This window comes from Ascaphus truei, chromosome 14 (genome assembly GCF_040206685.1).
Source record: "Ascaphus truei isolate aAscTru1 chromosome 14, aAscTru1.hap1, whole genome shotgun sequence".
NCBI lineage: Eukaryota > Metazoa > Chordata > Amphibia > Anura > Ascaphidae > Ascaphus > Ascaphus truei.
In genome coordinates, this window is record NC_134496.1 from 1,980,997 (window position 1) to 2,003,418 (window position 22,422).

The 22,422-nt window shown below is 47.4% G+C and overlaps 2 protein-coding genes across 3 annotated transcripts in view; one reads left to right on the plus strand and one right to left on the minus strand.

Annotated features, from left to right (window-relative positions):
- Nucleotides 1-5,793, minus strand: part of ING5 (inhibitor of growth family member 5) — a 67,376-nt gene extending 61,583 nt beyond the window's left edge. The window contains exon 1 of the mRNA XM_075569508.1: nt 5,580-5,793. Within this exon, the coding sequence (XP_075425623.1) occupies nt 5,580-5,616 (37 nt within the window). The 5' untranslated portion in view covers nt 5,617-5,793. The remainder of the gene's footprint in view (nt 1-5,579) is intronic.
- Nucleotides 5,778-22,422, plus strand: part of DTYMK (deoxythymidylate kinase) — a 50,789-nt gene continuing 34,144 nt past the window's right edge. The window contains exon 1 of one of the 2 annotated variants that reach the window (XM_075569510.1): nt 5,778-6,180. In XM_075569510.1, the coding sequence (XP_075425625.1) occupies nt 6,051-6,180 (130 nt within the window). In that variant the 5' untranslated portion in view covers nt 5,778-6,050. Of the gene's footprint in view, nt 6,181-12,189; nt 12,762-22,422 lie in introns of those variants that run through there. The other variant, XM_075569509.1, reaches the window with a different exon arrangement.

Here is a 22,422-nt window from a genome sequence, read left to right on the forward strand (position 1 = left end):
GACTGCGTGCTATGACGCATCAGCCAGCGGAGCTACAAGGAGCTTGTAGTTTCGGAGAGTGTCGTGTCACGTGACACGCAAGGGAGCCAATCCGTGTTCCCCCTCTGCTCCGATCCCCCGCCCCCCCGTTCCAATTTCCCCCCTTTGCTCCGATCCTCGTTCCGATTCACCCCCCCCCCTCCCCGTGTGTATTTGCCTGTGTGAGTGGAGGGGAGCAGGGAGGGAAGCTGTGTGTGTGTGTGTCGGGTTTTTTGTGGTTAACTTTTGGCCGGCTCGGGAGGAGGGAGGTGCGCCCAGCAAGAGGCAGAAAATTTGTATCTCCCGCTCCCTGAATCGGAGCTCCGCTGCAGCCATCCAGGGGGGTGTGGGGGGGGGGGGGGGGGGAGGGGAGATTTAGAGGAGCAGCAGAGGGCATGTGGAGGGAGGGGGAGAGTAGCGGGTCCCTCAGCTCAAACAACGCCCCCCGGCTGCCGCTCCCTACAGACCACAGGTAGCGGTCAATTGCCTGTCAGCGTGTCACCTGTCTGCAGTAAGGGCGCGCTGACTGAGGGAGCGGGGCCTTAGCCTAAGGCTAAGGTCCCGTTGCACGCGTCCGCACGGCTGGCTTGCTTGCCGGCGGCGCGTGCAACTCGCTGTACCGCGATCTACAGGATACTTTTCTCGGAGCGGGGGGGGCGTGGCCAAACGGGTCGGGGGGGGGGCGCGGCCATGACGTGAGGGGGCGCGGCCATGACGTGAGGGGCCAGAGCGGGAGGTGGGCGGGAGTGGGAGGATTGACAGGGAGGGGGGGGCGTGGCTTGAGCGGAGGGACCCGCTACTCTTCCCCCCCCTCCCTCCACGGGCTGCCACGGGCTGCAGGTAAGTAAAAAAAACACACGCAGGCACTCATACATACATACATACATACACACACACACACACACACACACACACACACACACACACACAGGCAGGCACTCACACACACAGACAGGCACGCACGCACTCATACACACACACACACACACACACACAGAGACAGGCACGCACACAGACAGGCACACACATACACACACACACAGGCAGGCACGCACGCACTCAGACACACACACAGAGAGGCACTCACGCTGCTTTCACTCCACACTCCTCCCCGCTCCCCGAAGCCTCTCCTCCTCCCGCAGCCTCCCCTCCCCATTGGCTCACAGCCACACCATGTGACGCGTCAACGCTAGGAAACACCATTCTGTGGTGTCTCCTAGCGGCTGACGCGCCACAGCGTGTAGTCAGCTGTGCCGCCAGGGGGGACCGGGACCGGCTCGCGAGGATTCCCCTGCTGGTGGGGAACTCGCTACATTGCCGCCCGCGCCAACGAGCGCAGCGGGTCCCAGGCCTAAGGATGCCCTGTTTCACTTGCATTGAGAGCTCCTTTGACCGCATGTTGTGAGTTCACAGCAACAGCTTCCAAATGCGAAAGCCACACCTGGAATCAACTCCAGACCTTTAACCTGCTTAATTGATGATGAAATAACGAAGGAATAGCCCACACCTGTCCATGAAACAGCTTTCAAGTCAATTGTCCAATTACTTTTGGTCCCTTGAAAAAGAGGGGGCTACATATTAAAGAGATGTAATTCCTAAACACTTCCTCCAATTTAGATGTGAATACCCTCAAATTAAAGCTGATAGACTGCACTTTAAGCCCATATTCATTATTTAACTGTAACTTGAATTTATTTTGGTACACAGCCGAAATAACAAAACTTGTATCAGTGTCCAATTATTTCACCTAACTGTAGTTACATTAAGTGAACAAAGTATATACAAGACATTGCATGCACAGTTAAAGATAATATATATTATATGAGTATGTAACAGAGCAGATTAAAACTTGAGACAGCTTTAGTTTTGAAAGAACTTAGATTGGTATACATATAGCATACAGTGCCCATTGGAATGCTCGCTCCCTTTCTAACAAGTGCCTCTCTGCGCATGACTTCTTTTTCTCTCCGGTTTCTCCATTTCCCCTTTTCCTCTCTCTGACCATCACATCTCTCTCTCTCTCTGACCATCACATACATCTCTCTCAGTTCTGCAGAAACCTGCGCTCTATTAACCTACCAGCCTTTGAGTCCACTTTACGCTCCACCAGTTCTGCTACAGACCCTGACAACCTGGTCAGGAACTACAACTCTGCCTTATCCTCCTCTCTTGATCTACATGCCCCGCTTTCTCTGCCGTCCTCGCCCTTCTAAGCCCAGACCCTGGATAAATTCCCACACGTGCATGCTGCATCCTCCACTCGTTCCTCTGAACGCCTCTGGAGGAAATATCACACTCTCGCAGACTTCCTTCACTACAAATGTATGCTATCCTGTTTCAACTCTGCTCTCATTCAAGCTAAACAAACCTACTGTACTTTTCTTCACTAATCAACACGCACAAGTCTAACCCACGCTGACGCTTCTCTGTATGACCCTCTACTCAAGCCACCCTCAGCTGCCTTTTCTTCCTCCATCTCACCTCAGGACTTTGCTGACTATTTTAAGGAAAAGGGTGGAATCCATACATCAGAACATCCCCTCTGTTTCCTCCTCCAATCCTACACCGCTTCCCAACTCTCCTCCTGCCTTCCTTGATTCTTTTTCCACTGTCTCAGAGGAGGATGTGTCACTGTTGATCTCCTCTTCTCCCTCTACCACTTGCCCACTTGACCCCATTACCTCCCATCTCCTAAAACCTCTTGGTCCTACTATAATCCCTATGCTCACACACATTTTAACTCCTCCCTCTATTCTGCAACCTTTCCATCCTCCTTCAAGCATGCAACAGTTATACCATTACCCAAAACCAGCAAGCTTGACCCTACCTGTCTTTCTAAGGCCTGAGACATAGTCCAACAGACCCCGCTGAGCTGATGAACTTACCCCCTTCATCTGTGATCAGCGCGGCTTTAGAGCAGAGGAGCGGTCACGTGACCGCAAACATCCAATGGGAGCGAGGGACTAGCCCCGCCTCACCTCCGCTCCGCCACACAACGTAAGCGCGCTCACTGCCTCGCCTGCCAGGACGCAAAAAAGCACCAGTTGAGCAGGCGAGGCAGAGCAGGCGCACGGCTCAGCGTGGCCCAGGCACCATGCCCGAGGCCTAACTATCGACCTGTCTCACTCCTGCCTTTTGCCTCTAAACTCCTTGAACATCTTGTATTCTCTTGCTTGCTCCATTTTCTCAACAGCTATTCTCTCCTAGACCCTCTACAATCTGGCTTCCGCACTGCTCACTCCACTGAAACAGCCCTCACTAAAATAACAGATGACCTCCATGCTGCCAAAGACAGAGGTCATTACACTCTGCTCATATTACTCTACCTCTTTGCAGCATTTGACACTGTGGACCACCCTCTTCTCCTTCACATTCTCCATACTCTTGGTATTCGTAACAAAACTCTATCCTGGATCTCCTCTTACCTCTCCCATCGTACTTTAGTGTCTCTTCTGCCAACACCTCCTCCATCGATCTCTCTGTGGCAGTACCCCAGGGCTCTGTCCTGGAACTTCTTCTCTTTTCTCTGTACACTCTCTCTAGGTGACCTAATAACATCTCTTGGCTTTAAAGATCACCTCTATGCTGACGACACACATTTACTTTTCAACCCCCAACCTTACACATGCTGTACAAACCAAAGTTTCTGAATGTCTCTCTGCAATATCATCCTGGATGACCCTTAACATGACAAAAACAGATCTCCTCACATTTCCTCCCAAACCTGGCCCTACTACCTCCTTCCACATTACTGTTGGAAGTACCATCGTTCACCCAGTAGCCCAAGCACGCTGCTTAGGGGTCACACTCGACTTTTCTCTCACATTCAAAACATTTCTAAATCCTGTCGCTTTTTCCTCTGCAATATTACAAAGATACACCCTTTCCTGCTAAAACGCTGACTGAGGCCCTCATTCTCTCTCGTCTTGATTACTGTAACCTCCTGCTGTCCGGCCTTCCTGCCTCTCACCTGTCTCCCCTACAATCTATCCTAAACGCTGCTGCCAGAATCGCTCTACTCTTTCCTAAATCTGTCTCTGTGTCTTCCCTTCTGAAATCCCTCTTCTGGCTTCCAATCAAATACAGCATCTGGCACTCAATTCTCCTCACTTTTAAAGCTTCTTCTGCCCCTCCTTACATCTCAGCCCTTTCTCGCTATGCACCATCCCGACTCTTGCATTCTTCTCAAGGATGTCTTCTTTCTACCCCCCTTGGTATCTAAAACCCTTTCCCGTCTTAAACCTTTCTCACTTCTACAGCCCCGCACCTCTGGAATGCCATTCCCCTCAATACCCGACTAGCACCCTCGTTATCCACCTTTAAGATCTACTTGCTTAATGAAGCATATAAATAGCACTGTGGATAATACTGGACACCTGATACATAAAGCTTGGACCCCTGCAGACGCACTTACCAGAACGCCCTCCTACTGTCTCTGTACGTTTGTTCTTCCTACCTACCAATTAGATTGTAAGATCCTCGGAGCAGGGACTCCTCTTCCTTAATGTTACTTTTATGTCTGAAGCACTTATTCCCATCACCTGTTATTTATTATTTATATGATTACCACGTGTATTACTACTGTGAAGCGCTATGTACATTAATGGCGCTATATAAATAAAGACATACATACATAGGTGGCGGATGTGAGTCTCCGGTTGATTGTTCCGCATATTATGTCACATCTATTACTGCTGTAAAGCGCCATATACCTGAATGGCGCTATATAAATAAAGATATATATAGATATGCCAACAATCTCACGGGGTGTTTTAATTGCTCTTCTGATAAGGGAACTACAATGTACACATTATTTCAGGTGCCACATCTCACCCATCAGCTGTCACTTTCTGTGAACCTCACATTTTAAGCATCAATATTTCAGCTCTGCAATGGAGTATCTCATAAAAAAGCAGCACTGTTTCATTCACGTCATTATCTGCTACAGAATATTTCTGACGGTGACTCGGGGTTCATGTCTGTGACATGATTTCCCATGTAACATCAGTGGTGGCCGCTTTGCCATGACAGAGCCAGGGATGTCTGTGTGACAAATACGGGGCTGCAACCCGAAGCAATTCATAATTATGGTATAATCACTGTATGGAGTGTTGTGTCGATCTGACAGTAGCCCTGTGTGCTTTTAGCAAAACCACTTCATTCAGATGCCCCATATTGCCCACATCAAATATGGCGGATCCTGGCTCCAGGTATATCCCCTCCGCCCGCCCCTCTTTCCCCTGCTCTAATTGGATCATGGGGTATAACGGGTATTTTTCACTCCCTGTAAGTGTTGGAACTCAGTTTGTGTTAGGACGGATTATAAATAAAGTTTTATATGGAGGATTAAAAAAAAAAATTACAGGAGTTACGCGCGTTCCACTGCGTCGTGACGCACTCCCTAAACCCCGCGGGTGCGCGCCCGCAAGCTGGTGACGCAGTTTTATTTCTACACTCGGCAGCCTCCTATTCCCTCCCCATCTACCCACTCCCCTGTAATCCCGTCACGCTTCTCCGCCACGGCTTGCCAGGCGCCTCTCCCGCCCCGGCCCCGCACTTACTGTCTAGGTAGTGCTCCAAATACATCGCAGTCGCCATGTTTCCACACTATGACCGTTTCCTCCTGCGGCTCGCAGTCCCGCTCAGCGGCTGGCTGTATTATTCATGAGCAGCGCGCTTCCGGTACGGCGGGTTGGTCGTTGAGCTTATGAATATTAATGAGGCCGAGCTTCCCGCTCTCGCTGTTGGCAGGCTTGGTTGTGGTGGGGGAGGGGGAAGACACTCCTTAGGCTCCTCCCACTTGGCGCTGTGATAGGTCGGACCCTGTCGCGAGGCTGCACCTCATTGGCGGAGGTCCTTGTCAGTTTGGCGCGCGGTCTCACTGCTTTGCCCAATTGCATTATGTTACATATCTGAGTCGCGTGCCGTCCTCCTGCGGCTCATTGAGCGCGGGAACACAGTGAGATAACGCTCCCTTCCTGTCCTGACTGCGCCGGGAGCCGGGGTTCTTGTCTCCGCTGTGGTTTTTACACATGGCCGGGCGCCGCGGGGCTCTCATAGTGCTGGAGGGAGCGGACCGGGCCGGGAAGAGCACGCAGAGCCGGCGGCTGGTGGAGGCGCTGAAGGAGCGGGGACACCAGGTGGAAGGGCTGCGTTTCCCCGGTGAGAGAGAGGGGGGAGACACGTGACACGTTATCAGGGAGGGGGGATTAACACCAGTACAGAACCGGGAGGGAAAGTTTCTCATAACCACACGGGCAGCGTTATTATATTATCTGTATAATGACACTCACCAAAGGGGCCAGATCAAAGAAACGTTAGCACTGGATGCCCCAAACGTTTATCACATCATTTTGGATACATTTTAAAAACCTGACAATGTATAATGTCTGAGCATGTTTGCAAGCCTGTATCACTGGTGAGAAACGCCTAGGTGCCTAACAACTCACTGCTGGCACTGAGTTGCACATGCTGCCTGCCCACCCATGTTCTCATTTGGCCCAATGTAGTTTAACTTGTGGCTGAGAGTTGTCAGTCTGACACAAAGTATTTTTTAAATCTTATTAAAATTGCCACTCAAAGCCAGGGTTTGCTTTTTTTTTTTAGTACAGAATTGAAGCAGGGGGGTCCCGGGGCCCCATTCATTTAAGCTCTGTGTACCGCCTACTTTTGGATATACCTCCATAGTGGGTGCTGATAGTCACTCCTGTGGTTTACTGTATGGTTGCATTTCAAAGCGGCCGGTCCCTGTGGCCAATAGGAAGCTGTGATTTCACCGGGTGCAGCTTCCTATTGGCCCATGTGACGAGGGGGCTGAAAGTTGTAGGAGATACAGTACTGGCGCCCGCTTCAGAGGTAAGTATCTCCTGAACTAAAATTAATGGGGTTCAGCTATGGAGACCCTTGTCAAACCTGCATAAAAAAATGAAGGAAATAAACCATCTTGGATTGCCTCAGGTTAGTTGAGAAAAAATACGTGTAATGCTAATAAATTAATAAGTGAAATATAACACTAAAGTGATTAACAAAAAAATCTTCAATATATAAAGAGAGGCTGCCTGGAAATAAAGACCGATGCAGATCTACAACATATACGAAAACACAAATTGACTGACGCCTGAAAAATATAAAATCCGTGAAATACCAAAAAAAAATGAACTCTGACCAAATAGTCCAGTCCTGAATATTCAATTTGGGTCCGGAAAGATCTTGAATGATGTCTCTCAACATGTGGAAACAAGCGCAAAAAGCAATCATAGTTCAACACTGCTAAATTAATTAATAATAATAATAAATGAATAAAAAATGAAAAATAAAAAAGACAAACTAAACATAAAACAACAATAACTCAAAATGTTGGTACAATTTAATAAAAATATATAAATACAAGACAAACAATTGTCTAATTGACAAAGAACACAGGCTATGGAGCTCTCATCCAGTGAGTGTAAAATTGGACTCCTACTCACAACAGGGCAGATGATATATCACTGAAAAAACATACGTTGTAATTCTGCTCTCCTATTACTTCAATTTATTGTATATCAGGTGCAATAGAGGAAAATATATATGGTAACAAAATATGGTCCCAAAAGGGATCAAGAAGAGACACTCCAAATACATGCACGCTATGTTAATGTCTTGATAAAGTAAGTATTAGGAATTGATTGGCTCCTATGGAGATATAGGGTCTTCATTAAAAACAAAAATAATAGTTTTATTACATCAATAAATGTGACGGTAATAGGAGAGCAGAATTACAACGTATGTTTTTTCAGTGATATATCATCTGCCCTGTTGTGAGTAGGAGTCCAATTTTACACTCACTGGATGAGAGCTCCATAGCCTGTGTTCTTTGTCAATTAGACAATTGTTTGTCTTGTATTTATATATTTTTATTAAATTGTACCAACATTTTGAGTTATTGTTGTTTTATGTTTAGTTTTTTGTCTTTTTTATTTTTCATTTTTTATTCATTTATTATTATTAATTAATTAATTTAGCAGTGTTGAACTATGATTGCTTTTTGCGCTTGTTTCCACATGTTGAGAGACATCATTCAAGATCTTTCCAGACCCAAATTGAATATTCAGGACTGGACTATTTGGTCAGTTAATTTTTTTGGTATTTCACGGATTTTATATTTTTCAGACGTCAGTCAATTTGTGTTTTCGTATATGTTGTAGATCTGCATCGGTCTTTATTTCCAGGCAGCCTCTCTTTATATATTGAAGATTTTTTTGTTAATCACTTTAGTGTTATATTTCACTTATTAATTTATTAGCATTACACATATTTTTTTCTCAACTAACCTGAGGCAATCCAAGATGGTTTATTTCCTTCATTTTTTATGCAAGTTTGAAGCAAGGGTCTCCATAAGTGAACCCCATTCATTTTAGTTCAGGAGATACTTGCCTCTGAAGCGGGCGCCAGTACTGTATCTCCTACAACTTTCAGCCCCCTCGTCACATGGGCCAATAGGAAGCTGCACCCGGTGAAATCACAGCTTCCTATTGGCCACAGGGACCGGCCGCTTTGAAATGCAACCATACAGTAAAACCCAGGAGTGACTATCAGCACCCACTATGGAGGTATATCCAAAAGTAGGGTGTACACAGAGCTATATACAACAAGAGGTATTGCCGCTCTTTACCTGCATTACCTTGAGAAAGCGCCAGGGGGCGCGAAACGTACGTCGGATTGCTTTTATGATGTCTCCATCATGACGTCATCAGGTGGCGCGGTGTCGGAGGGGTGAACGATAGACGGAGAGATCAGGTTGTATACAGTCCTCACAGCAGGACCGCAAGCCTGCATTTGATACCACCTCTAAGCTCACACTAGGACTGGTCTACCCACAGCAAGTGCTGGTTGACGGAGCAAGCGGTTAAACAGCTGCGTGAGCCTGTATCCCTCGGCTCCACAACAGACACAATATACACGCATTGATAGGACACATGTCCACAAGCCAGACTGCAACACCACACGATAGTAGTTACTACATAATTGGTGTGCAGAATCTTGATACCCCAAAACAGGCTATGAATTTTGCTGTGCAGTGTTTTTATGAGCAGGAGCTAAATACCACAGGTCTGTTCCAATGCTTCATGTGAGCAATAGAGAAGCTTTCACATCCCGGTGAGGGAGTTGTTATAGTATATCTTGTATCAAATTTCACCACTGGCGCCTTAGGACTACATATGTGATATCAGTACAATAACAATACACATATAGGAGGCACCTAGTGTATCACCCTCCGTTCCCACCTCACCCCTGATTAATTTTTAACCCATTATATGGTATATGTCTTTGCATAAGTGTTTAATAAAATGTTTTAATATGTTTTTTGAAATGGTGTATGGGCTTCTCCCAAGGATTCAATTGTTCCTAACCATTTAACTGAAATAGCGAGTGCAAATAGGTTCTTTTTGGGCTACCCTCTTTGTACCCTCACCCCCTTATATGTACACAGAGCTAAAATGAATGGGGCCCCGGGACCCCCCAGCTTCAATTCTGTATTAAAAAGAAAAGCAAACCCTGGCTTTGAGTGGCAATTTTAATAAGATTTAAAAAATACTTTGTGTCAGACTGACAACTCTCAGCCACAAGTTAAACTACATTGGGCCAAATGAGAACATGGGTGGGCAGGCAGCATGTGCAACTCAGTGCCAGCAGTGAGTTGTTAGGCACCTAGGCGTTTCTCACCAGTGATACAGGCTTGCAAACATGCTCAGACATTATACATCGTCAGGTTTTTAAAATGTATCCAAAATGATGTGATAAACGTTTGGGACATCCAGTGCTAACGTTTCTTTGATCTGGCCCCTTTGGTGAGTGTCATTATACAGATAATATAATAACGCTGCCCGTGTGGTTATGAGAAACTTTCCCTCCCGGTTCTGTACTGGTGTTAATCCCCCCTCCCCTGCATGTATTTGGAGGGTCTCTTCTTGATCCCATTTGGGACCATACTTTGTTACCAGATGATATATCTGCAAGGTAAACACAGAGTGACTGCCTCCGTGTCAGGCTGTTAGAAAAGACTCTGTGGTGTGCTCCCAGAATCAGGGCTCTGCCGCCACGCTCACCTCCGTCTCCAAACCAGTCCTCAAAAGCCGCACACAGGCCAGCTTTTATGGATATCCCTGTTTCAGAACAGGTGGCTCAATCAGTGGTCCAGTCAAGCACTGAGCCACTGATTGAGCCACCTGTGCTGATACAGGGATATCCATAAAAGCTGGCCTGTGTGCGGCTCTTGAGGACTGGTTTGGAGACCCCTGTACTAGGATGACGTCACACCCTGGTGTTCAGCATTATAATATATAAGAAGACCCTTTACTCCAAAGCAGGGAGAAGTGTGCAAATCACCGTTCTCCTCCGCAAGGAAAAGGTGAGTTAATATTAACCCCTACTCAATTGCAAATCATGTCTATCCACTGCCACCATCTGCTCAACTTATTGCTTTAGCCTTATTGCCATCTGCACCAAAAACGGTGTCATCGGTAAAATGAGGCTTTACAAAGATTCCACCAGCTGAGATTGCTCCTGTTTCCTCAGTTTGTAAGGGAATCTAGTGCTGGTTGCACTACAACTATTCAAAAACACTTAAACTGTGGCCTGCAGATGAGGCTTTCCCAAGAGTACCTGCCTTTTTCCCTGGGATGTCTCATCCGTTACTGTTACCACACAGTTTCTCGAAACAGTTATCGCTTAGTGTTTTTTGAGGCAATGGGGTCTGTTACCAAGACAGACCACAGCTCTCAGGAAACATAAAAAGGCTGGTTAGGACCAGACTTCCGGTGACGTCACTGCGGATGGCTGACTAGGAGAAGAGCTCCCGACACCCTCCGAAGAAATCAATCAGAAAAAGCATTTCCCCCCCCCCCCACTCCCCACTAAAAACTGCTCGAATTTGGCTCCTAACACCGCACCCAGGGCTAAGGACATGACGGGCAAGGCAAAAAAAGCTCAGAACCCGGTCACAAAGTTCTTTACCCCCGCACCACGCCAGGCAAAGCTATGCCCAGAGTCCCAGGATGGCGTCGAACAGCCTGAGCACACGGCGCTGAATGAGATCCAGGAGCAATATGACTCCGATCAGCAAGGACTAAATAAAGAATTCTTTGAATCCCTGTTCCTAAAGATGCGGAGAAGGATACAAGAAGATATTGAGTCGGCTGTGGAGGGCATAGGATCTGACCTAGGATCCCTCTCCAAAAGAACCGATGAATTAGAGGCCAAAATGGACGGAGCCCTCAATACCCAGACAGCGACCCAAGATGAGGTGGCCAGATGTGGGGAAGCAATACAAGACCTACAAAACGCGCTGGAAGACCTCGAAAATAGAGCGAGGAGACAGAACATCTGCCTCAGAAGCATCCCTGAGGCTGTCTCCCACGAGGATCTCCAAACCTACCTGCGCAAGATATTCCTACAGCTGGTTCCAGACCTGACCAAGCACGAGCTCCTGATGGACCGGGCGCACTGGGCCCTGGGCCCAAAGCCGTCAGACCCCAACCACAATAGAGACGTCGTGGTGAGACTCCACGCGTACACTACAAAGGAGCGGATCATGGCGGCCGCCAGAGGTCTGCACAGCATCCAAACAGAAGACGCAGACATACAAATCTTCAGTGACCTCTCCAGGACCACTGTAAGCAAAAGGCGGGAAATGAAACCACTTACTAGCTATCTCCGCGACCGGGGGGTCAAGTATCGATGGGGCTTTCCTTTCAAGTTAGTTGTGCTCCGCAACGGGCGCCATTTTACAATCTCAGCCCCTGAGGACTCGACGGATTTTCTAAAAGCCCTCGGGATTCCCCCCCCCGCAGAATGAAAACCGCCCCCCCCCCCCCCCCGTGCCGCTGCAGGATCGGATCCCTCGGATATACCCCGAGCATCAGAACGCCTAGCCAGCCAGAGACAGCGCTGAACATCTCCAGTGCCTCCTCAGAAGTCATGGAGGGCTCCTGATCTCCCGCGAGGCTGACGAGTTACCGTCTCTTCCTCTGCTGACCAGCCGCCCCAGACGTCTGCTATCACCACAGATTCTCCTGTTATGTCGGTCCCCCAGGCCACATGCAAAGAACTGAGCACGGGAGCAAACCCCTATTCCCCCTCCTGTCGTCGTCCCCCCTCCCTGTACCCTACCTCTGTCCCTCCCCATCCCTGTCTCCCACTCACCTCCTCCCCCTGCGGGGCCCTCTCTTCACCCCCGTCTAATACCAGCTCCCCCCAGAGGAACCTTCACTTAGCCCCTGGGCACTCCCAAGATGGCCGCCATTGGGCCTCCACAACTCCCGACCCGCCTCAGCCGTCCCGCAGGAGGAGAGAAGTTCTACTGGAGGCGATCTATTCTCCCCCTGCCCCTCCTCGCGGGTCCCCCTGACCCTCCTCCCCCCATACACCAAACCTAAGCCCTGGCCTCTCTCCCCCCCAGCCTCCCACGCCGGGGGCCCTCCCCTCCTACGAAGTCCCGCTTCTCACCTGCCTGATCCAGCTCTCCGGGGGGAGCCATCCCCTCAACCGGAGCCACCTCTGCAGCTGATCCCCGTCGGATCGCACCTAACCCCGCCCAGCTGCGGGTCTTTGACCCAGGTTCCAGATGCGCCACACGAAAGAATTCGTGGCGGGGCCCTCAACTGCCGTCTCGGAGCATCCCCAGAGCCCCGCTCTGACCAGAAGTGCTTCCTCTCCAGGGACTGTTAACCCGCGCCCCGGCTATAACGAACTACATCGGCCAGGTTGTATATATATATATGTGTCTTGGACTACCACAATATAATCCTCCCGCGCCAGGTTTCAGTTGCCATCCCCCCTCCACCCCCCCATTCCATCCCCCCCACCCACACACTGGCACCCCCCCCTATGCTCCCCAGTACCCCCCCACTAGAACGGAGGATGTCATACCCGATCTGCGCTATATCTGACATTGTTTTATCTGTATGGTTTAAAAAGAGTCCAGGTTCTGAGGCTCCAATGACCTCTGGCACACTTTATTCATATAAAGTCATAACTCTCACAATGTTTATGCTCTCAACTGTTGCGCCACCCTCTTTGTGCCCCCTTCCTCCCCCCCCCCCTTTTTTTTTCTTCCTTCCCCCTCCCCCTTCCCAGCCTATCCTATCCCCCCCTACTTCCTCCCCCCTTCTTTCCCCCTTCTCCACGGTACCTCAAATGATTTGAGAAATCTTGAGTAACACAGCTGACACCCCCCCCCCCTCATTGCTTCACGCTGGACACAAGTATGACAGAAGGCCCCTTCCTCGAAACAATGAGGCCCATACTCGAGTCCTATGCGTAGCCGTAATCATGGTCGGCAACAATTCGTATCTGGTATTTGACAAGTCTAGCTTATAACTTTTGATCCTCTGGTTGTACTTGCCTGTACTGTTTTGATCTAATTAACCGATGTGTGTCTCCCTGCCCCCCCCCTCCTCTTCCCCCCTCCCCCCCCCCCCCCACAGTTTCTATGATATCTTTAAAATAAGGGTTTCTGCTGAACCGTTTTCAGTTGCTTGATAGTCTAATGTTCTAGGTTCCCCCCCCCCCCCCCCCCACCTGCTCCCTAGGCTCGGGTCCATCGCCTTGACCCCCCCCCCCCCTTCCAACCCCCCAAGAGTTCCTACTTTTCCAATGTTGATGCTTAGAAATGTTTACATGCTCGTTGCGTTATTCCCCCTCCCCCTGCTACACGCAGACTTCCTACCTGCATCAAACTAGGAGGGTGTTGGACCTCAAATCCTGGTCTCACCCCATGTTTGGTGCCCCGGAAAGATCTCCAGGGGTCCTGAACCCCCTTCCTTTGCCACCACGGTGGCAAAGGAAACCTCTATTGGGCTCCCGGAAAGCCCGCATTCTTTCTCCCCCTTGTGTGTCCCCCCCACCCTCACCCCCACTCTCCGGTCCCTCCCACCCACAAGGGTCCCAGCAGGGACTACACGAGTCCCCCTTGAACCTCCTCTTAGAGGGCCCACCTACCCCCGACATGGGAGCCAAACGGGGTCCAGAGCTTTTAACTCTGGGAGCAGAATGCTCACCTAATGTCGTCAATTAAAATGATCTCCCTTAATGTTAAGGGCCTCGACTCAGTTAGAAAACGTAAACTAGCACTTCATGAACGTAAAAAAAACGAAGGCGACATTATCTGCATTCAAGAAACCCACTTTACCTCGTCTGAGCCCCCTAATACGTGCAAGCACTCTTTCCCCCAAGCTTTTTTCGCATCCTCCCCTAACACAAGAGGAGTTGCCGCTTTGATCAAAACAACGTCCCTTTCGCCCCTACAAAGATAACACGAGACCCGGAGGGGAGATACCAGATCCTACAGGGCACCCTGTCGGGATCTCCCATCTCTATCATTAATGTATACGCCCCCAACGAAAATCAAGTCCAATTTCTCCAGAACCTACTCGACTCTCTGGACCAAACCTCTCATCTCATTACTAGTAGTAGGAGACTTTAACATGGTCCTCTCCCCAGACCACGACAAATCCACACTGCCCACAACCCCTCATACCGCCCAAACCCAGAAAAAGGCCAAAAAATTCAGAGAAATCTTACAAAATTTCTCCCTTGTAGATATCTGGAGGGCCCAGCACGTGGGTTAGAGGGACTACACGTTCTTTTCAGCTCCGCATCAGTCTTACTCGCGGGTTGACTACTTTCTAGGCACCAATAATGTTCTCCAGGCATCCTCCCATTCCAACATAGGCCCAATCACATGGTCAGATCATGCCCCTGTCGAACTAATCCTCACTCTGCCCTTCGTCAAAAGCTCTGCATATAAATGGAAACTAAATGACACTCTCCTCAACGACCCACAGATAGTTAAGTCAATCAAACAAAAACTAGCCTCATTCTTTGAGATAAATAAAGGGTCCGTCACAGCATCAGCAATGCTCTGGGAAGCACACAAAGCCACAATTAGAGGGGATCTTATCTCACTAGCCTCCCACAAGAAAAAAATGAAACTCAAAACACAAAAAGAGCTAACGGACAAGATCCTGGCCCTTGAGCAACAACATAAAAAGGCCCCCTCTAAAAAATTGAACACTCGACAAAACAAGAGCGGAGTTAAAATTATCCCAGCTCGAAGATGTAGAGAGAGTGATAAAATGGACCAACCATTGTGACAGGGGTAACAAGGCAGACAAACTCCTGGCCTCAAAACTCAGGCATAAAAGCAAAAGCCCAAATTACGAAGATCCGCACCAAAAGCGGCCAGATATCCTATATTGAAAAAGAGATTGCACAGGAGTTCGCGAAATTCTATGAGGACCTTTACAACCTCCACCCCCCTGGCCAAGAGCAAGATAGTGCCAAAATAGCCTCGCAATACCTGGCCCAGTGCAATTTACCCTCCCTATCTACGGAGGAGCTCGAGACTCTGAACCAAAAAATCTCACAAGGAATTGACCCAAGCCATAAGCTCCCTCAAAATAGCTAAGACACCAGGCCCAGACGGCTTTTCCAATGCCTATTACAAAACGTTCACAGCAACCCTTTCCCCCTACCTACTAGATATGTTCAATTCCTTTCTTGAAGGTGAACCGATCCCAGGCACTATCTAGGCCACCAACCTAGCTATCATCCACAAGAAAGGAAGGGACCCGCTACAATGCGGTAGCTACAGACCGATCTGCCTGCTTAATACAGACCTCAAACTTCAGCAAGATCCTAGCAAACAGGCTAAACCCGATTCTCCCCAAGTGGGCTTTGTGTCAGGAAGACAGGCCTCTGACAACACCCGCAAAATTATTGACATTATTGACCATGTGCATCTCAATAAGCTCCAAGCTATGATACTAAGCCTTGACGCCGAAAAGGCATTTGATCGGATCAAATGGTCTTTTCTTGACCAAACTATGCTCAAATTTGGCTTTACAGGCCCTTTCCTCGAGGGAGTCCGTGCCCTTTACCAGTGTTAGATCTCTACAGATCAGGTCCTTCTAGGGCAAGCAAAACCTTTTCTCCCGGGAGCTACTGAAACGCAACAGATATATAATTATTTCAATTAGCGTAGCATACGAGCTCGGAGCTGTGAGAATTCAAGGAGGCTGGTTGTTGAATTGTCACAACTAAATTTTAATGGTTCACAAGCAGGTTTATATACACAAGGCAGGGACAAAAATACAGTTGTCATCTGTTACAAATATGGGTACACATCTAAATTTACATGTATCCTTCACATAATGCCTTTTCTGTAGAGCTTAAAACATTTAACTGCTGAGCAAGAGACATATACAATGGTGACTTATAAGGCAGCCCTATCCTCCGTAGTCTTATTTTAACAATATTTTGACAGGCATTGAACAGTTGGTCTGAAGCTATTTACAATAGCCTCCCATGAAAATAGCAAGGCCAGCGTATTCTTTTTAACCTTATCAATTCCAGAAGACAGACAGTTTTAACCTTACATACCCTCCTTTTGTTCTGAAAGAACAAACCAATTGACCAATCCCATTTATTCTTCTGCAAACCACTCAGGAGAGGAAAAACTCCAAGGAAGAAACCTCCAAGAGACCATGTGCCTGCAGAAACCTATCTCTTTTAGGTATCTCGTTTGATAATCAGAGATGAACATATGGGTGGTTGACGAGCACCAAGACTATTGGTATTTCTCACTCTCTTTGTGGGAGGCATATACATAATGGTCGAGCTAGAAGCAGAAACATCTTTCTTTGGCAAAAAATAGAGCTGATTACACTTTTAGCCATCTAGATTAATTCATACACACAGAGTAATAAACCTGCGATTATCCTAATTCCGTAAAGAATTTAATTCCCAATACATCGAGCCAATTTTCAAGGCCAAATGTAAAATCAAAATCTTTTGTTTCCTCTCGCATTCTAGATTAAATTTCTGCTAGAGTATCCATATCATGGTGTAAACTTTTTGATTGGGTGTCAATATAAGAACGGCATTCTTTACCCACTAATTTACAAACCCCTCCTTGTGCTGCCATCAGATAACCCAATGCCATACAATTTTGCAAAACTACTGTCCTTATCTATTGCTGAACCTTAAAAATAGCGTCTTTTAGTATCATGAAAAAAAACATTTATATTGACTACTGAAAAATCCCCTTTTGCATATAAATCATACATTCCTAAAAGGGTATTAGACCTCCCACTACTCTCTTAACTGAGCTATTTTTAATAATTAATGCCTTTCAATTTCGTATTCTTTGCTTAGGTATGATGAACATTATTTAAATTCTATTTCTGAGCATAAGTGGGGGTTGGTGTGGGTTAATATTTCCTAGGAGCGACTGCCCAACACATACATCTTACATACTACATTTACTCAGAATATCGGAACAGACAAAATGGCTGCCATAGGCAAAATGGTTGACTTGTGATCCTTTCCTTGTGGTTGACACACGCCCTTGGGTGACCTCCCCACCTTCCTCTTTTCCAATCTTCTCAGCCCCCTCTTCCTTCAGAGACAGTCTTTTTTAAAGAACAGTTAACCATATCATAGTCCTGCCGGACCAAAAAAATAGTCCCATAGTACATAACTTGATTCCTTTCTGGCCATTGTATTGGCCCAGTTGATTTCTTTTTTTTCGGTCTCTTCTTCTGGGGGACTGCTGACATCTTCATCACCAAAAAGAGACATAGCATCGGTGGGGGGGTTGCAACGCACTTCAGGACCAAAGTTTTGCTGTTCATAACACAGAGAGTAATGAGTAGGACAGACACACATACAAAAACATCCACTAGCTTCGCTCCCAGCGAAATAATCTAACCACCAAGTCCCAACAAATCCCAACCCTCATCTCTACCTTCAAACACTGGAACCACTTTCCCAAATAACATAACCTGGTCTAGTTGCAGGATAATAATTTATCTATCCTTCTATCACAAAGTCAATAATTTCCCTAGGGTAAACTTGTATTTCTACTCCCTTCATAACCAATTTCTTATATATATAGTTCTACAAATATCTTATAGCATCTTGTCTTTTTCCAAGGGGTTAAATATAACTCTCGTGTTCCTGGGGTGCAATTTATTGGGTATGTATAGTACATTGGGATATATTGCACTAAGATGTGGGCTTTGTTTACCAGGATTCTATTATATAACAAAATATTCTTGTTACTACCTTATCGTCTTCATGTGGACACCACTTACAGTATATAAACCTAATAGAATAAACATTGTAATTAAAATAATAAAACCTGTAAAAAGAAAGGTTATTAAAAAGTTCAAAGTTCATATGTTGAGGTCCGAATTTTCTTGATAGGAACTTTTCTCCTTTTTTTTTTGGTTAGTGCCGGGTTTTCTTATGAACCAAAACACCAACTGAGAACGGCTGTGTCTTTAGGCCATCCCTCCTTTGTTGAGGTTTAATTTTGAAGCGACTGTGGGTGCACTTGTGTAACATGGATCCTGGAAAAATACTCTGACTGGGTAGAATCTGGAATAGGGCCTCTCCACTTTAGATGAAAAGCGCTTTTGCGTCACCTTTATCTTCATCTAATTGGAAGGACTGCACCTGGACATGAGACACTCAGACAATTGCATTAGTTTCACACAATAGATGCTGATTAGAATCGTCTGTTTAGAGCATAATCATACAACATTAAATCTACAAGGTACCTAGGGTGACCATTGGTCTTCCCATGAGAGAAAATTATATCTGATTGTCACATTAGGCTAAGCCAACTACACCTTTATATTTAAGGGATCAATCACAAGGCTAAACAGGCAGAAAAATAAACGGTGGTTCATTCGGATAAGACCTTGAAAACTTCACAAACACAAGAAACAGAGAATATACTTTGGGGAACCTTATACTTATTAGGAAAATAACTTGGGGAGATTTGGACTCGAAATCCAGGAGTCTGGGGGGCACAGGGAGGCCCTGGTGTAATTCACACTGCGTTCCGTCAAATCATGCCTGCTTTCTGGGGAAAATTAAGTGACTAACAGCACTTTGGCCCCACAACTCCTGCAACCAAAATAATTATATTTCCACCCAAATATCCTCCTAAAACTGACACACAAGAAATTTCACAGTTCCGCTAAGGGAATATGACATAGAAAATAACAAGGTCAGTTCACTTTCAGGCACTCCATATCTGAGCTGGGGCATTGGAATGCTTATTCACATGCCAATTCACCAACCTGGGTTTAAATCACAGGACAAACACAATGCATTGCAGGCTTAGAACACATAAAACCAACATGTAGACACAAGAGCTTGCACTCCACTATTTGCACCTATCATGTGGGGTTCTAAAATCTTCTCTTCTCTAAGACACCAGCTAAGAATACCTTTCTGGCAGACAAGACAGGCCAAAATATCACCTCCCTTTCCCCTCATGTGCCAGGAGACTCTGTTCTCATAAGCATATTCTGTGCAGCTATTTCTCATAAGGGGCCACCCATACAAGGCAATCCACTTATAAGCTTGCACAGACAGCTGCAGGCCCATGAGGCAAAGGGAATACACAGAGAATGCATTAACTAGCCCACTGGGCTTACACAGTTAACCCTACATCCACAGTTTCTAGTTTATACCCATATGGGGTATAAAAAGGAAAAATTACAGGCAACATAGTAAGGTACAATATTATGTAACCATGCTGTAAAATGGCTACAGTCATCTCTCCTGCTGACAGTAAGGCCTGGTAAGTTATGGGCATGCCAGCAGTAATTATGGAGGTTTGCCCTCACACCCTGGTGAGGTGCCCTATGTATGGATGGGAGTGATTGCACCGAGGGGTGCACCACAGAGGAGTTCCTCACCAGGACCATCCACAAGCGGACGCTGGGATCCTGATGAGATGGAGGCGCTGCACTGGATATAGGTATGACTCAAGTACAGTACCTCAGCTGCCTGTCTGGGTTGGCAATCCCCACACACCATCATGCGGGAGACTCAGGAGTCCTGTTGCCAACAGGTGCACCACCAGACACTACACTAATGGGGGCTGCTTAGACCACAGGGGCCAATATGAGATTGGGTGGGTCAGGCCAGGCCAGAAAATCCGTTACAATTATACCCAAGAGCCAAGAGCTGACACTCTCAGCCCTTGCCATATGGTTTCAGGGGCAGCCAGCAATAATAACAGCAATAACACCCTCCTTTTGTTCACTTGTATTACATGTGAACAATATCATATAAAGGATAACAGCATTTAAAGCATAACCTTAATGGAATTGCTTGATGTATAGTAAGACTAACCTAAAACCTTTGGGTATAACATTTTCATAAAAAAAATCTCAAAAGAACCCTACTGAATATAAATATAATCTGCTATAGTCATCTGACAGAAACTTTTAGAACACAAAATAGCATCTGATTTGCTGAAAGAACAACCTGTAGCATAAAAACCTATAGACACAGATTTAAAGGTGGGGACACATTTGAGAGAAAAAGATGGTTAAAAATGATAAAATATTAAATATTTGATCAACTTTGCAGAAAAATAATTCCATAGAGAATCCTCTAGTATATGAGACAGAGTGGCTCAGTGAGTAACGACACCGACTGGCACTGAGAGCTCGAAGCAGGGGAGCCCGGTTCAACTCCCAGTGTCGGCTCCCCGAGACTCCGGGCAAGTCACTCTATCTCCCTGTGCCTCAGGCACCAAAAACGCAGACTGCAAGCTCCACGGGGCAGGGACCTGTGCCTGCAAAATGTCTCTGCAAAGCGCCGCGCACAACCAGCAGCACTACACAAGAACATGCTGCCATTATTATTAGTATACTAGCAGACCTGGTCAGGGGCCGTTTTCCTTGTACGTTGCTTTACTGCTATTTCGGGGTCTGCACACTTATACATGGCTCAGCACTAGAGTTTCTGTGCTGATTACATTGGACTAGTGGTTACTTTATCCACCTGTTCCCACTGCAATACACTAGTGATTCTATGCAGTTCATCAGTGATCCAGAACATTGTGTTCATACTATAGGATCTGAGCGTTTAATATTTGTTTTAATCCCCATTATTTTACACGGATATTAAAGATTTAAGTTTTAACCACTTCGTTACCCACCCACCAGGTGTTTAGAGTGCTCATTCTGGGTTACTGTCCTCTGTTTATTGGAACTCTATATTAATCAATTTACACCTGTTTCCATTTCAAGCCATATAACAAGCTCAAATAACTCTCTGGGCTTCCTGCCAAAACCTTGTAACAGAAAAAATGGTTAATTACTGGTTACTGCAATACAATTTGGGACAGCTTGTAATATGCAGCTCTTCACACAGCCCGACAATGTTTCTGGTATTCAAAAATTAAAACTGGATCTTTGTTAAACAGAAAATTGTAGGCTTTAACATATACTTTTAGATAGTTTAGTTACTGGTTATACACAAAAAGAGCACAGAGCGCAGATACAAAACAAACATAATTTTACGCTTTCACACATTCAACCAGTTTTTACAAAAAAATAATACATATTTTCTCACCTATTTTAATAAATAGGAAAACAAAACAGTTTGATCCTGCAGAATCTACTATATATTTCTGAGTTCACTGTATGTCTGCGTCCCTAGCGGCAATCTCATTGGTCCCTTGGCCTGCCCGCCCCCGCACCTCTCATTGGCCTGAGGCAGAGTGACGGGCCAAACAAAAATAAAATAAAAAACACACACACATCACTCTCCCCCGTCAGTTGGACCGCAGCTCACCTTCCACACACACACACACACACCCCCCCCCCCTCCTCTCCCGGTGCCCCTCACTCTCTCCCCCCTCCCCACCTCACCCAAATCCCCACGCTCCGTAACATCCCCAGCCGCACCATCACCCTCACCGTGCGCCGCGGAGAGCAGCAAACTCCAGCCTCCTCCCTCGCGGCGCGGCCCGAGCCTCCTGCTCTCCCCCTCACGTGCGCCGCTACCGGATATCGGAAGCGCGGCCCGGGCCTCCTGCTCTCCCCCTCACGTGCGCCGCTACCGGATAGGGGAAGCGCGGGCCTCCTGCCTCAGGGAGCGGCCGGACGAGTGAGTGAGCGGCCTTCACCTCCCCTCACCCCCCTTCACCCAACCCTCACCCCCCTTCACCTCCCCTCACCCCCCTTCACCTCCCCTCCACCCCCCCCCCCACCCCCCGGCGCCGCTACAGTCAGTGGGGGAGCGAGCGCCCGGGACACAGCGGGGGAGCGGCCACAACACGGGTGAGGGAGCTGCCGGACGGGTGAGGGAGCTGCCGGACGGGTGAGTGAGCGGCCGGACGGGTGACTGAGCGGCCTTCACCTACCCTCACCCCCCTTCACCTCCCCTCACCCACCCCTCACCTCCCTTCCACCTCCCTTCACCCCCCCTCCACCTCCCCTTCACCCCCCCACCACCTCCCCTTCACCCCCCCTCCACCTCCCCTTCACCCCCCCTCCACCTCCCCTTCACCCCCCTCCTCACCACCTTCACACCACCTCCCCCCACCTT